This window comes from Thyridium curvatum (assembly GCF_004353045.1).
Source record: "Thyridium curvatum strain D216 chromosome Unknown NODE_24_length_455711_cov_82.946811, whole genome shotgun sequence".
Taxonomy (NCBI): Eukaryota; Fungi; Ascomycota; class Sordariomycetes; order Thyridiales; family Thyridiaceae; genus Thyridium; species Thyridium curvatum.
Window position 1 is genome coordinate 198,565 of NW_022156779.1, and position 13,751 is coordinate 212,315.

The 13,751-nt window shown below is 56.2% G+C and overlaps 3 protein-coding genes across 3 annotated transcripts; 2 read left to right on the forward strand and 1 right to left on the reverse strand.

Annotated features, from left to right (window-relative positions):
- Nucleotides 1-461: 461 nt before the first annotated feature.
- Nucleotides 462-6,118, forward strand: E0L32_004845 (uncharacterized protein; the record flags this gene model as incomplete). The annotated part of the gene is made up of 3 exons (XM_031139300.1): nt 462-618; nt 691-874; nt 925-6,118. 3 exons carry the CDS (start codon nt 462-464, stop codon nt 6,116-6,118), a joined length of 5,535 nt encoding a protein of 1,844 aa, XP_030996726.1.
- A 532-nt stretch (nt 6,119-6,650) lies between these two features.
- On the reverse strand, nt 6,651-8,714 carry E0L32_004846 (uncharacterized protein; the record flags this gene model as incomplete). Its single annotated transcript, XM_031139301.1, has 1 exon — nt 6,651-8,714. One exon carries the CDS (start codon nt 8,712-8,714, stop codon nt 6,651-6,653), a length of 2,064 nt encoding a protein of 687 aa, XP_030996727.1.
- A 1,784-nt stretch (nt 8,715-10,498) lies between these two features.
- Nucleotides 10,499-13,647, forward strand: E0L32_004847 (uncharacterized protein; the record flags this gene model as incomplete). Its single annotated transcript, XM_031139303.1, has 3 exons — nt 10,499-10,594; nt 10,653-13,112; nt 13,189-13,647. 3 exons carry the CDS (start codon nt 10,499-10,501, stop codon nt 13,645-13,647), a joined length of 3,015 nt encoding a protein of 1,004 aa, XP_030996728.1.
- Between the last annotated feature and the right edge of the window lie 104 nt (nt 13,648-13,751).

Below are 13,751 nucleotides of genomic sequence, written 5' to 3' on the forward strand. Positions count from 1 at the left end.
CCTGGGGCTTGTTTAATGGAACATGATAAGTCGATAAGGAAATGTGGAGAAAGAGGTCGTTTTCTCGCACGGGCCATCAGGCAAGCAACATGGTTCCTCCAGGCTGGGCGTGATTCACTACGCCCAGTGGCCCAGTCCCTGTGTTCAGCTGCACTTGTCGCTGGTTATGTTGGCAGGGACCTCCGACGGCCTAACCAGTTAGCGTGAGGCTGTCCGCACTTGCCTCGACCTGTACTCGAATTAACCTGGAATCATCAAACAAGTGGAAAGAGCACACCCTGGTTCGCGATTGCTCAATGCTTCAACAAATGCTCATTCTCCTCGTCGCCGTCTGCGATTGAGCTCGCATGACTCCTCTTCTCGCTGTTCCTAGGACTCCGCGATAGCGCCCACTCCGCGGGCTGTTTAGGTGCACGATCGCGACTCTCTCTTCCTGCCATGTTCCAGCAAGCACGGTAAGCATGGCACACTCACGGCCCGCCGGTCAAAATGGCCTGCCGAACGGACAAGCCTCGTCAGCAGGATCCAGGGCACAGTCACAGAAGTTCTCAAGGCCTTTCACCCTCCAAGAGGCTCTTCCCTATTCGCCCTTCACCTCCATTATTCCCTTCGAGTCAGGTATGTGTGAACCACTCGCCCAACTTCGTCGCAACTCTCCTCATCCTCGGTTCTGACTCGTGTCTGCTTCAGATATTATCCCGACCCCAGCCATCGGGTCCGCGCTGCCCGCTCATGACATCTCCGATGCCGTTCCCCGCCAGGACTACGATGCGCTGAACCAAGAAGCAGAGGCGTCCTCGACAACGTCGAAGAAGCTGGAGCAGAGTCTGGAACAAGTCCAACAACTGCTGCATCCCAATAAGCTCACCCAATAGTGAGTGGCATCTCAAATAGCGATCATGAGGCAAGACTGACGACTCTCAGCACCTTCCGTCACACTCCGATTACGTCCACTCAAGAAGCCCCGACTCCTAATCTCGCTGCTGGGCTGCCGTCATTCGCTAAGATGGTCTACACGAGGGCCTCTGTGGCTTTCCGATACCCAACTCCCGAGACTCCTGGACAGACTTCCCCAAACGGACAAACGACGCCCAAGCCACGCGCGAAGCCCAAGTCTCCCGCTGCGCGAAAGTCTGACCCTCCCAGAGCTGCTCCGGCCAATGCCGCCACCAACAAGCAGGCGCAGGCATACAACTCGGCCAACTTCGAGATCATCATACCCACAAAGTCCGAGACAGAAGCTGTCAACCCTAACTTCGGCATAAACCCTCAGGTCCTAGAAGTGCCTGCCAAGCCCAAGATAGAAGACACCAAAATCGAACCCGAAGCTTTACTTAGCATACCCGACGTTGCCGCTCCCAACGTTGCACCTGCGGCCTCTCAGTCAAACTTTACTATTGAACTCTCAGCGCCTGTAGATTTCAACAAGGAAGAATATCAAGTTGTGCCTGACTCTCCTGAAGCACCAGAGAACCTGTCAAGGAGAAGACATCAAAACGGCTATGCTGAGGAGCAAGACGCTTATGGGGCCAGTCTTGACCAGCGACAACGGGCTGACACGGCTTACCAAGATATGCGCCGATTATTTCAGGAGATATTCGAGGCCGAGCAGAACCTCTCGGGCCAAGCCAACTCTTCTAGGCTTGTTGTGCTCACAAATGACCAGGAGTCTACTCTATCCGCGGCGGCTTCCCAGAAAGCTCACAGTGCTATCAAGAAAGCGATCGACATGGGTTGCTTTACTGCAGCACCCTTGGATGACTTGCTTCATATGCAAAGGTTGAGCGAAGGCTCTCTTCGACATGCAGAAAGCTTGGATGTCAGAATTGATGAGTCTTGGGGGGAGACTGAACTCGCATCGTGGGTTCAACAGCTTCCCGAGATTGACGCCGGCCTCAAAGCAGCACGCATGGCACTGCGGCTGATGGGGGGCGGTCGAGAGGATAGGCAGCTTTACTCGGAGGACCTGATCCAAACAGCACTCAACCTCTTCAAAAACGTCATGGACGGGATCATAGTGCCTGTTGCCGAGATGCGCCCTGTAGGGCCCACAGAGCAAGTATTCAGGGGCCTGTCATCTCACAAGAAGCTGATTGTGCCCATTTTCACCACGTGCGAGCGGCTCTTTTCTCTCTTGGGAACTCTCGTCGCAAGTATCGACCTTTCAGAGACCGTGATCAATACGCTGGAGTTTGCAGCCTCTCGCCTAATGTTCGTCGAAAATGCCCACACCGAGCGTGAGTCGCTCATTGGTGTACAAAAATTCGACGTCCTTCGGTCTGTGGCGATGGACATGCTATCACAAATCTTCCTCATGAATCCAGTCCAGCGGCAGGGGATCTTTGATGACATCTTGACCTCTCTGGAGAAACTCCCCGTTGGAAGATTAAGTGCACGCCAGTTCAAGTTGGCAGACGGGAAAAGCATACAGGCAGTCTCTGCCCTGATCATGCGGCTTGTACAAGCCAGCTCCAGCAAAGTGGATGATGGTAAAGCCAGGAGTCGGACCCGGGCACTCCAGGCAGTGGATGAGGACGGCAACGCAGTCGAACCTGGGCTTGGGGAGGAATTGGTAGGTCAAGCCCAAGCCACCATTCTGAGTGAAGAGCAGGCCGCGATCCAGCACGCCACTGCTATCCAGGAGTTGCAGAGCGCCGTCGAGCCTCTGCTGGAAACTGCACGACGCAATGCGTCTTATGTCATCAACTTCATCGTCAATCGCGCCCTCAAATCTACGAAATCTGGCGACACGCCTTATCGCAACCTTTTGGACTTGTTTGTGGAGGACTTCACAACCTGCTTGGACTCACCAGACTGGCCCGCTGCGGAGCTTCTACTTCGTCTTCTCATGATGATGATGGTCAAACTTGTCGAGGGCGAGAGAAGTGCAGCACCGGCCAAGAACATGGCCCTTGAGCTGCTTGGCGTCATGGTTGCTGCAATTTCCAGGATTCGAGACTTAACACGCAAGACAGCGGGCCTCCTGGACACGAGCGAACCTCTGAATGGGTTTCTTGCAGATATGGCATTGGAAGTACTCGTTCGCAAGCCCCAAGCCGAGCAGATGTGCGCATGGTCTGGGCCGTACCGGGCAGATGTGGAATACCTCCAAGAACGTCTCAAGGACGACCCTCACCTCACGAGTGCAATCTCATATGTGGCTATGGACTGGGCGAGCAAGATCTGTACTGGCTATGACTCTTTTGAAGATGACCGAGAAGGCCGTGATCAGGAAATGGGGCGGATGGCCTTCCGACTCCGGATGATGATTGAGGACCAACGATGGCTTTCCAATGAGTACAGGTTTGGGGCCATCTCACCAAGCCAGGCCAAAATGGCCCACTACGTCATTCTTGCTCGCTCTCAGCTTTGCGAAGCTTTCAACGCAATTCTCAACCTCTTGCTTGGATCCTTGTCCAGCGATCAGGCAACCGTCCGCAGCAAGGGCCTCAAGAGCATCAACCAGGTCATGGAGAGGGACCCTTCAATCCTTGATGGCGATTCAGTCGTCGTCGAACTGATCCTGCAATGCTCACATGACTCCTCTGCCCAGGTGCGTGACTCCGCACTTGGACTGATTGGCAAGTCGATCGAAGTCCGACCTGCCTTGGAAGAGAAAATGCTTCCGACAGTCATCCAGCGTTTCATAGATTCCGGCGTTGGAGTTCGCAAACGCGCTATGAAGCTCGCGAGATCGGTTTACCCGCGCAATCACAGCAAGCAGATCCGGAGTGCGATCGCCAACGGCCTGCTACATCGAGTACAGGATCCTGACGAGGGCGTCCGAGAACTAGCAAGACAAATGGTCGAAGAGATCTGGATCTTCCCCTTCTACTCCGGCGAGGAATCGGCCGAGTACAAAACCTCACTGACCGATCATGTGTCGTTGATCGTGCAGTCAGTCAAGACCGGGAATATCACCACGGTGTTGGACAAGGTCTTCCAACTTATCCTTTCCCCAACCTCGAAGACTGCAAAGGCAAACTTCGAGGTTTGCAGGCGCCTCGTGGCCAGCATGTTTGACCTAGTCAACAATCCAGATTCCGAAGACCCGTCCGTTCCATCAGGACGCGATGCCCTACAGGTACTCATGATTCTGGCGAAGGCCGATGCCAAGCTGTTCACCTTTGAACAGATCAAGTTGCTGAAGCCATACATCGCGAGCGTTGGGACTAGCGAGGATATGGCGGTCTCGCGTGCCGTTGTTGTGATCTACTGTCGAGTTCTTCCGCAGTTGTCCAGCGTCCATACGCAGTTCCTCACAGACATCAGGATGTCTCTCATGTCTGCTACCATGACGGTCTCTAGAAACTTGCTTGACGAAGTCATGGCTTGTTTGTGGATTATCAGCACTCTCACCGAGGTCTCAACACATCTGGCCCGACTTGTGAACTCGGGTCTTGTCGGCATAACCAAAATCAAAGCGATGATCCAGAAAGGCGCACCCATGAGCAACGATATGATGCGGAAATTCGAACGATACTCGCTCATTGTCGGCATGGTCGGGAAGCACTGCGACCTCGATTCTCATGCTTCTTTCTTCAAGACCAGCTTCCCAAAATGGCAGGGCGGGCCAGTTTCGAAATTAATGGTTGATGTCATGCTTCCGTTTGCAAAGGAACCTCAGCCCCTCATTATCAGAAAGGCGGCCTTGGATGGGGTTGGCTTGATCTGTCAATCGAACCCTAGAAATTACGTGTCTGCCAATGTCTACACAACGTTTCAAGAGGTGTTTGACGGGAGGGAGCCTACGCTAGAGACAATGATCATGCGATCTCTGAAAGAATTCCTGACAACAGAGGAGAGACGCTCGGAACTCGCAACTGAAGCAGCCAAGGCCGCAAAAACCGCAACCGCTGGCTCCGACAACAAACGGGAACTCACCGTGATGGGAGGCACCAACTACGACGATGTCGCTAGTGCCACTACACAGCGGTTCCTCAAGGATCTGACCCGCATAGCTCTAGCTGGCATTGACGACCACGCTTTCCTCGCTGTGGAGGTGCTTGGTAGCATCAACCGACAAGGCCTGGTTCACCCAAAGGAGACAGGTGTGACCATGATCACCCTTGAGACTTGTCCGGTAACTAGGATTTCCGAACTGGCCTATCACGAGCATCGTGCCCTTCATGAGAAACACGAGACCGTCCTTGAACGAGAGTACGTGAAAGCCATCCAGTCTGCTTTCCAGTATCAGCGAGACATCATCAAGGATACGCGGGGTGCCACTACCGAGCCATTCGTCTCAAAACTTCATCTTTTGGCAGAGGTCTTGAAGATCAGCAGGTCAAAGAATCGACAGCGTTTCCTTGAGAAGCTGTGCACTCAGGTTGACTTCGAGCCTGCCAAGCTGAGCGTCAGGGAGAAGATGCCCAGCCATGTCGAGTTCTCGCGTTTCATCGTTGAGAATTTGGCATTCTTCGAGTATGAGACAGTCGGCGAGGTTCAGAAAACGATCTCGACAATGGAGAAAATCGTGCATAGCACTGGTGCTGCCGTTGCACATGCTATCGAATCAGAGATCTTTCAGGTCCGCATTGATTCGGGTGCTGTGGGAGAAGATCAAGGATCTTCAACAGCAGCTGCTCCGCCATCAGTGGACCCGCGCAGACTTCGGCAGCTCACAGCGAGCTCGATGATCCTTACGTGCCTGTGGGAAGCGCGAAGCTACCTGCGCCGTCTCTATGGGCTCAGCTCCCATCGTCGCGAAAGCAAAGGCAAGGGCCCACCGAAAGACCTCGCCAAGGCACCGATCAAGGTGCAGGGTGTGACGGGCGACAAGTTCTGGGATGATTCGGGCCTCATCATGACGGCTCTCGACAGCCAGGAGCGCATGCTGGAGCATTGCAGAAGCTTTGTGGAGCTCCTCAATGTGGACAAGGAGTTCAAAATCTCCGAGGAGGACGACGAGATGGATGATGATGCGGCGACCCCGAGCGGTGATGAGGATGACCCGTCTCATGAACGCGGCCGGAAACGCAAGGCCACGGGCACGCCTAGCGGCAGGAAGAAGCGGCCGAGATCTAGTTCCCAGCCTCGCAAGCGGGGACGTCCCCGCAAGAACCCGGTCGAGGAAGATGTCGATGCCGAGTTTGAGGAGGATGTTGACTGGTTCTAGCGGGTGGTCCAAAGGGCAGTTCGGGCGAACCCGAATGTATTACTACGTATTATTACGACAGAAGAACGGGGGCAATGAAGGTTATTTTCCCACGAGGTTCGGGACACAGGCGTTCAGGGGCGGCTGGGACGGGTTTATGAAGCGGCGGCGGCATGAATGATACCAAAAGTACTTGGGCACCCACTGGGCTTCCTGCTTCGATATGCTAGGAAGAGGGTCTCATATGGATGACAATATCATAGCTTTGCCTACAGACAGTAGATATGAAGTGCTTTATACGTCTCTAGCGGGTCACCTTAGGCCACATGTGTCTTCGTTCCGTCTCATTGGGATGCTCTAAGATCGAGGACTAAGCGTTGCAGTCTATCAAGTCCGAATTTCAAATTTGCAGTAGGTATCCAGGAGCTGCTTGCTATTCGTGCTTTCAGTGGCCACAAAACATGCCGTATATGTGTATTATCATAACTCATTAACATGACAAGGAGTTGTCGTTATCCGGTTTTAGGTCTTGCCACATGCCATACTAGATGGTTTATACCAGCTCCCAAGCAGCGATCCCCACCCAGCTCATGCCACACGTGCCCTTCTTCTGGAGGAACAGCCGCTTGGAGACGCCCCGGGCGTCGCGGCCGTCGAGCGTGTCGAGGCCGTAGAGCGAGACGGTCTGGCCCGGGGCGCCGAGGTCGCGCGCGGGGATGTCGGCCCACCACCAGAAGCCGCCGTCGTGCTCCATGGGCACGAGGTCCTCCTTGCGGCCGTCGAGGCCGTGGATCTTGAGCATCATGAGGTAGGGCTTCCGGCCGCCGCCGTGCTTCTCGTAGGTCCAGTGCTCGCAGAGCTTGGAGATCTGGAAGCGCACGACCTCGCCGCCGCGGCCGCCGCGCACGGGGATGTGCTTCTCGCGGGGCGCCATGGTCCACTCCGAGATGCCCTCGGCGCGGGCGTTGGAGTAGAGCGTGGCGGGCTCGTCCTTGAGCGGCTCGACGATGTACTCCTCCCAGGTCGGGACGCGGCCGTCGGCGCGGTAGAAGTGGCGGCTGTCCTCGGGGAAGTGCTTCAGGCCGAAGAGCTCGTTGGACATGGTGAACATGTCCGGGTCAAAGACCTTGTTGAAGCGCCTGTCGTTGACGTTGCCGGCTCCCCAGCAGGCGTCCAGGAGCTTCCACTCCCCGCCGTCGACCCGCACCGCGTTCCAAGCGTGGCCAGTCGGTTTGCGAGGCGGCAGCGGGTCGTTTGGCCCCAGCTTGGTGAAGCCGTAGCCCTTGCCGTGTCCGCCTACCACGACGCACTCCAGCCCTGCGCGCTGAGCTATGGCCTGGTAGATCTTGGCATAGCCCTCGCACACGGCTTTCCCGCTGAACATACTCTGCTCGACCGTCTGGCCTCGAGGGATGCAGCCGCCAAAGAAGTTTTCGGCGTCGTAGGCGATGTTGTGGTGGCACCAGGTGAAGATCGCCCGGGCCTTGTCCGTGGGAGACTGGAACGAACTACAGAGGACACGGGCCAGATAGCCTACTGGGTCTTGCCTGGGGAGGCTCGCCACGGGGAACTGCGCTGCCACATTATCGGGGCCGGAAAAGTCCCTGCAGATCAGGCAGCAGTTCTCCCGGGAGATTGCGGGCTCCGAGCGCGTGCCGGCGGCGTTGATCTGCGCGAGGGAAGGCCGCGAGGCCACTGGCACAGGTGGCGGCGCATCGTCGGCCGGTAGCTCCGCGGCGGCTGGTGGCTTCTCGCGATTGTTGAAGCCGAGCTGAAGAACGGATTTTGGCTGCGCAAAACTTGCCGGACGCGGAGGCAATTTTCGGGCAGGCAGGCGTGGCCCGGGCTCGGCCTGCGGTTCGGCAGCCGCCGCCGCAGATCGCGCGGGTCTGCTCGGTAGCCGGGGCGGCAGACTTGGCCTGGCCGGCTCCGCGACACGCGGGACGGCAGGGGAGGATCTCGTAGGTAGGAGAGGCGCCCTCGCCGCTTGCACGGCTTGCTCCGATGCGGCGGCCTCTCTGGCCTTTGCTTCTAGCTCTCTCCTCGTAGGCGGTAGTGGTGGGAGTTTGGCCTGGTCAAGAGGCGGCGGGAGTTTTCTTGTGTTGTGCCCGTCCGTCGAGCCGACACTTGTGGCCGACGAGCTTTGATTCAGCGATACGTTGGAAATTGTCGAGACGTGAGATATGACTGATGAATTCGAGTTTCGCCGGACTCCAATCTGCTGCGAGGAGGGCCGCCGGGGAGGAAGAGACGGGGAGGTCTGCTGGGATGACCTGCGAGACGGCAATGGGGGTGCCAAGCCTCGGCTGGGTAGAGGTGGCGAGCTCTCATTCTCGTTTGCAGGTGCGGTCGTCCTTCGAGGCAGTGGAGGGGGGTCGTCCCGAGCAGAGGGCCGTGCAGGGACGGTTGGGCTTTTCTGGAGAGCAACGGTAGGTCGGACCGGGTTATCGGTGGATTGTCGCGAGACCTGCGAGGCGGACCTGTTTGCCGGAGGCGGGGGAGGGGGCGGTCGCTTGCCAGCTGGAGAGGGGGCAGAGCTCTGGAAGTTCTTCTGCTTGTTGAGAGCGGCAATCCTCTCGGCGAGAGTGGTGAACTGAGGTTCCTCGACATCGGCCATGTTGTCTCTTCCTGGCGTGGCGTGGCGCAACAAGTCTCGACTGCCCAGGTGGCTCGAGGAGAGCAGACGCAGCGAATGAGGTGTTAGGCAGCGAGAACCAACGGCGTGGGCTGAGAACACGATCAGATGGGAGAAACACGGTCCATGTGTGCAGTCGAATCAAGGGAATGGACGCGGGAATACCGCCTCACTGCATGGCCTGTTGCAGATTGTGTACGAAGGCGATGAGGACGACTTCATGGACTGGACTGGACTGGACTGGACGGGACGGGACTCTGCAGAGATGAGAGGGGAACACAGCAAGGCTTTTATGGCATGCTGGATCATGGGCCAGCCAGGGCGGCGAAGAGCTGGACGATCAAATTGACTTGCCAAGCACAGCCTTCGAGCCAGCATGCAGCTAATAATAACCGCCAGACGGCAACTGGATTGGGGGGAATCGCCAACGCGCCCAGTTAATTTAGTGGAGGCTACCCGGCAGGTTGCACAAAAGGCACAGCCTGCAGCGGGACAGGTAGGTGGTGTTAGCGTCTGCGGTGCCCTCTAGTTAGCTAGCGCGGAGGTCCTTTACGGGGCACATCCACTATGAAACGGCGAGCGAGCGGCCCCTCACTACGAGATTGCGCTAAGTTTGCAAGTACGAATTTAAGTCTCTAAGTACCTAAGTAAGGTCTGTTCCTGGTCATATGCGACAAGCAGACGGCATCGACTTGGGAGGACAGGCTAGTCGAAGCATCGAGCCTGGGGTAGCCGCGTCAGCTGCTGGGAAGCCCCAGGGCTCGTCCCTTCTCGGGTTGCTTCTCGAGGCCAGCAGGGATCCATTGTGCGATGCCCGAGCACATTTCCAACCACAAGCTGTTGGCAGTGAGCAGCCGGAGAATTCATGCATGTAGTTAAGGAGTCTGGGAGTCTACCTATGAGCAGCTCAGAATTGCCCTCATGTCTGAACGGAGCGTGAATGCCGATAGGCACCAAAGCATGTCCTGCAGGCAGAGTCCATGATTCAACCTTTGGTCTGGGTTGTGGCATGCCAATCTTGACTCTCATTTCTACCTACTCTGGTGCTCGATGACTTGCGTGTCTTTCTCCAACTTTGACTTCTTTTGCAAGTAAGGTACGGAGGGTACGTAAGGCTGGCCTGCTCCACCTGATTGTCCTGTGGAGCCGGCTCGCAGCATTGATCCCCGCCTTCAACTCAGCGCTCAGGACTCAGGAGTGGCATCCCCTTAGGTAAAGTACCTAAGGTAGTCCCCTGTAAGCCGCGCCTCTTTGTCGCTTAGCTTGCTTTTCTTCCAGGGCGCCCCCCAGCTGAAAGCCACCCACGACCCAAAGAACGCCAACCCCAGAAAGAGCTGGAGCTTGGGCTCCGTAACCGCTTGTCTCTTGGTGCACTGACACTCTCGTCTTTCCATGACCTACCTACCTTACCTACCTAACTACACTCCACTCTACTTCCCTGGTCGAGCTCAACCATATCTCACTCCCTCCCTCACAAAATCGCATCTTTTGCACCGGCCTCTCGCTCTCGAGCCCCCGACCTACTTTGAAGGATTCGGCATACAATCTATCGCGCAGGCCAAGCCGACAATCACCTCCTGCCTTTCTACCATTCCAACCTGCACACCGGCTCCCTTGCCGCGCCTGGCTCAATTGCCCCTCTTGGGCGCCGCCAACGGCAGTCCACAGAGTCCACAGCCGCTTGAGGTCTCTGCAACGCTCGCAGTCGCAACTCCCAAGCCGGCTTTGCTTCTCAAACTTGCCCATCGTGGGCCCTCTCTTTCACCATGGCTTCCACTGGTCCTCAGGAGGACGCAAGCGGCGCAACACACCGCACCATCCTGACCCTCCCAGAAGAGTGTCAGAAGGAGATTATCAGTCATGTACTATCGCCCTCCTTGCTCAGCCTCGCTTCACCATAGACTGACACCTCATTCACAGTGCTCTCAAAGCGACCTGATCTGTCTGTCGCTTGTATGCAAGCAATTTCGAGAATTAGCTGCAGCCGAGATATACCGAAAGTTCCATATTGTCTTCCCTGACGAAGATGATCACGCCTTCGAGTCTTCGATCGACGGTCTTGCTGGTGGGCTCGACACCTTTGTCACCAGCGACTACGACTATGCCAAGCACCTCAAAGATCTGTCGCTGGACACGCTGAGCGCTGGTAGTAAGGCCGAAGCCGCTTACAAGCCCTACCTCTACAGTGTTAGCTGCGGCAAGTTCATGAACACCCTTCTCCTCTTGACCTTGCGGAAAGCCAAAACCCTCGAAACCTTCACCTGGAATATCCGCGTCGAGTTGAGCCGGCCGGTCTATCATGCTCTCCACCAGATCAAGACCCTGAGCCACCTTCACATCCGCCTCCAGGCAGGTCCGTCGCTCTATGAAACGCCGCCTGCTTTGCCCTACCCCATCCCGCCCTTATTCGAGCCTCCTGTCCCGACCAGCCACCCCAGCAGCCTTGGCCCTCCACCTCCGCCGCCACCGCTTCCAGCTTTCGGCGCGCCTCCTGTCTTCTATGTCGGAAATGCGACCTCGGTGCCCCCTCCTCCGCCGCCTAAGCCGCCAACGAGGACAAGGGCGCCCAAGAAGTCCAGCCATTCCATCAACGAGCCGCCGACCTTGTCTGGATTCAAGAATTTGAGGACACTATCGGTCCTGGATATCGATAATCTAGATGTGATCACCGAGATTAAGAAGTGCGTGCGCAACTCTTCAAGCTCTCTGTCTAAGCTCAAGCTGTCCTTCTCCGACGCGCTGGCCTTGCAGGCTCGAAAGCCACCACCGGATATTGATCCAGAAGATTCCGACCCTGATGATGAATTCCAAGTGGTTCCTGTGCCCCAAAGCAGTGGGCAAAACATATCAGATGATGCCACCGGCCCAGCCAAAGCTTTCCGGGCTCAGGAGGAGAGGAAAACCCAGGAGGCTGTCCTGGGCCGCATCTTTGACGTAGAGCCTTATCTTGTCAAGCAAGGGCCGAAACCTCCGGTGCGGAAGGCTGAGACGCCGAAAGAGGAAAAGTCGGCGGCCCCGAATCCCGGCAAGGACTTTATCAATGCTATCAAGGCTGTCTCACATAGGCTGATGAAGGATCTCAATGGATCTACCGCCTTTGACACGAAGCAACAGGAAATCCTTGATATCATCGAGAGTGCCGCTCGGAAGTATGTGGCTGAGGAAGAGCCCAAGACGGCCAAGGACGAGTCCAACGGAGCGGAAGGGTCCAGTTCCAGCGCTGCTTCAAAGACGGAGGCCCCAGAGACAGCGGCTGAAGAGAGTGCAGAGGCGAAGGCTGCCGGAAGCAGCAGCCTGTTCAAAGATGCTGCGGGCAAGGGCAAGGATGTGGACAAGGAGGTGACTCCGGAAGACATCGACGTGGAAGAGCCAGAAGACCAGCTCGCTCTCGAACCGGGAGACGCTCCGAGTGCATCAAATAAGGAGACGGCGGCGGCTTCAGAGGCGGCTTCCGAGGCCACTCCGACCTCTCAGCCAACGCCAACCCCACCGCCAGCGGCGTCAGTCCCGGAAGGAACAATTCAAGAGCCAAAGATTCATGCAGACCTGAGCAGCATCGAGAAGGCGGTCACGAATCTGAATGCCCAGAAGCAGAATTTCCAGACTTTGGCAGAAAAACTGCTGGCCTTCGGGACCCAGGCCAATCAGCTCAACAAAGAAATCATGGAGCATCGGAATGGCGGGGCTCCTTTTGATGTGGCTAGAATCCGAGAGGCGGAGCAACAGATGAACGGCTGCAGTCAGACGATCCAGGAAATTCAAAAGGAAATGGCTACTGTGCAGGCCGAGATCGACGATGCGGAGAAGTTGCTTCCAACCGCTATCACCGAAGCTAACAGCACTGGCACGAGGGAGCAAACTTCAAAGCGCATCAAGGACTACATCAGGTCGACGAGGGGGATGGCTCTGAAGTCTCTCGCCGTCTATCTTATCCCCGTCAAGGCTTCAGTGCTGTGCAAAGCAGTGGATCTGCGCGTCCTGCAAAAGGTCACCCTGCTTAATGTTGGGCCGCAGGCGCCTATCTGGATGCAGTTCGCCAAGGAGAACAGGCTAGAGCCGATAGCTCTGCGCAAGATCTTTACGGACAACGTCGGCAGCGCCTTTCTGACCTTTGTGTCCCAACTCGAAGAACTACACGAGTTCTTTATTCTTGAGCGGGATAATAAGTATAAGCCCGAGAGCTTTGCGCCTGCAACCACCGTCACAATCGACCACATACGTCGACTTGTGCTCAAGAAACATCTCCCGACTCTCAAGCGTCTCTTGATCAAGAATATGGCCTCCCAGGAGTGGGATATGGACGAAAAGTCGATCTTGCTCATCACTCGGAAAGGGAAGAACCTGGAAGAGCTCTCTATGAGCATGAATATTTCAGCGGTCGTGAGTGCAGCCCCTTTCCTTTAAGCATGATGAGACATGTGCATTCAAGCGTGCATGTGCTAACCTGTTTTGGCAGCACGTCCTATCGCAGCACATCTTCGGGCTCAAGAATCTGCGAGCATTGCATGTCATACAGCTCAGGAACGACGACACATGCATGTGGGTGATGCGAGAGACTAGGCGCTTCCTGATCGACAATCTATCGCACTACCCGGAGATGAAGCTTGAGTGGCTTTCGATCGATGACGAATACAGGGTTGAACGCATCGTGCGTCCTGATGACCCGGAGTCGAAGAAGAGCCAGAAGAAGAACAAGGCGAAGGGCAAGCAGAAGGCCAAGGCCTCGCTTACGAATGGCTTCAACGACACCTTCCCAGTCTTGCCGGTCGACGCTCTGGATGGGTTGACCGACAGCAGCGGCGATGAGGATGATGACTCGATGGCACTCAAGCTGGAGACTATTGAGGGCCTTCCGTACTATGACGTCTGGGGTGTCAAGATCTTCAAGAAGGAGGTGGTCAATGGGCGGTTGTGATTATGTCGGTGTTCTATGCTAGGCACGCAGGGGCAAGCTTAGGGGAGAGGCTCTTTTCTGTTTTCGTTCTTGGTCGCGAAATACCCCTTTTCACCTCTTGGGCG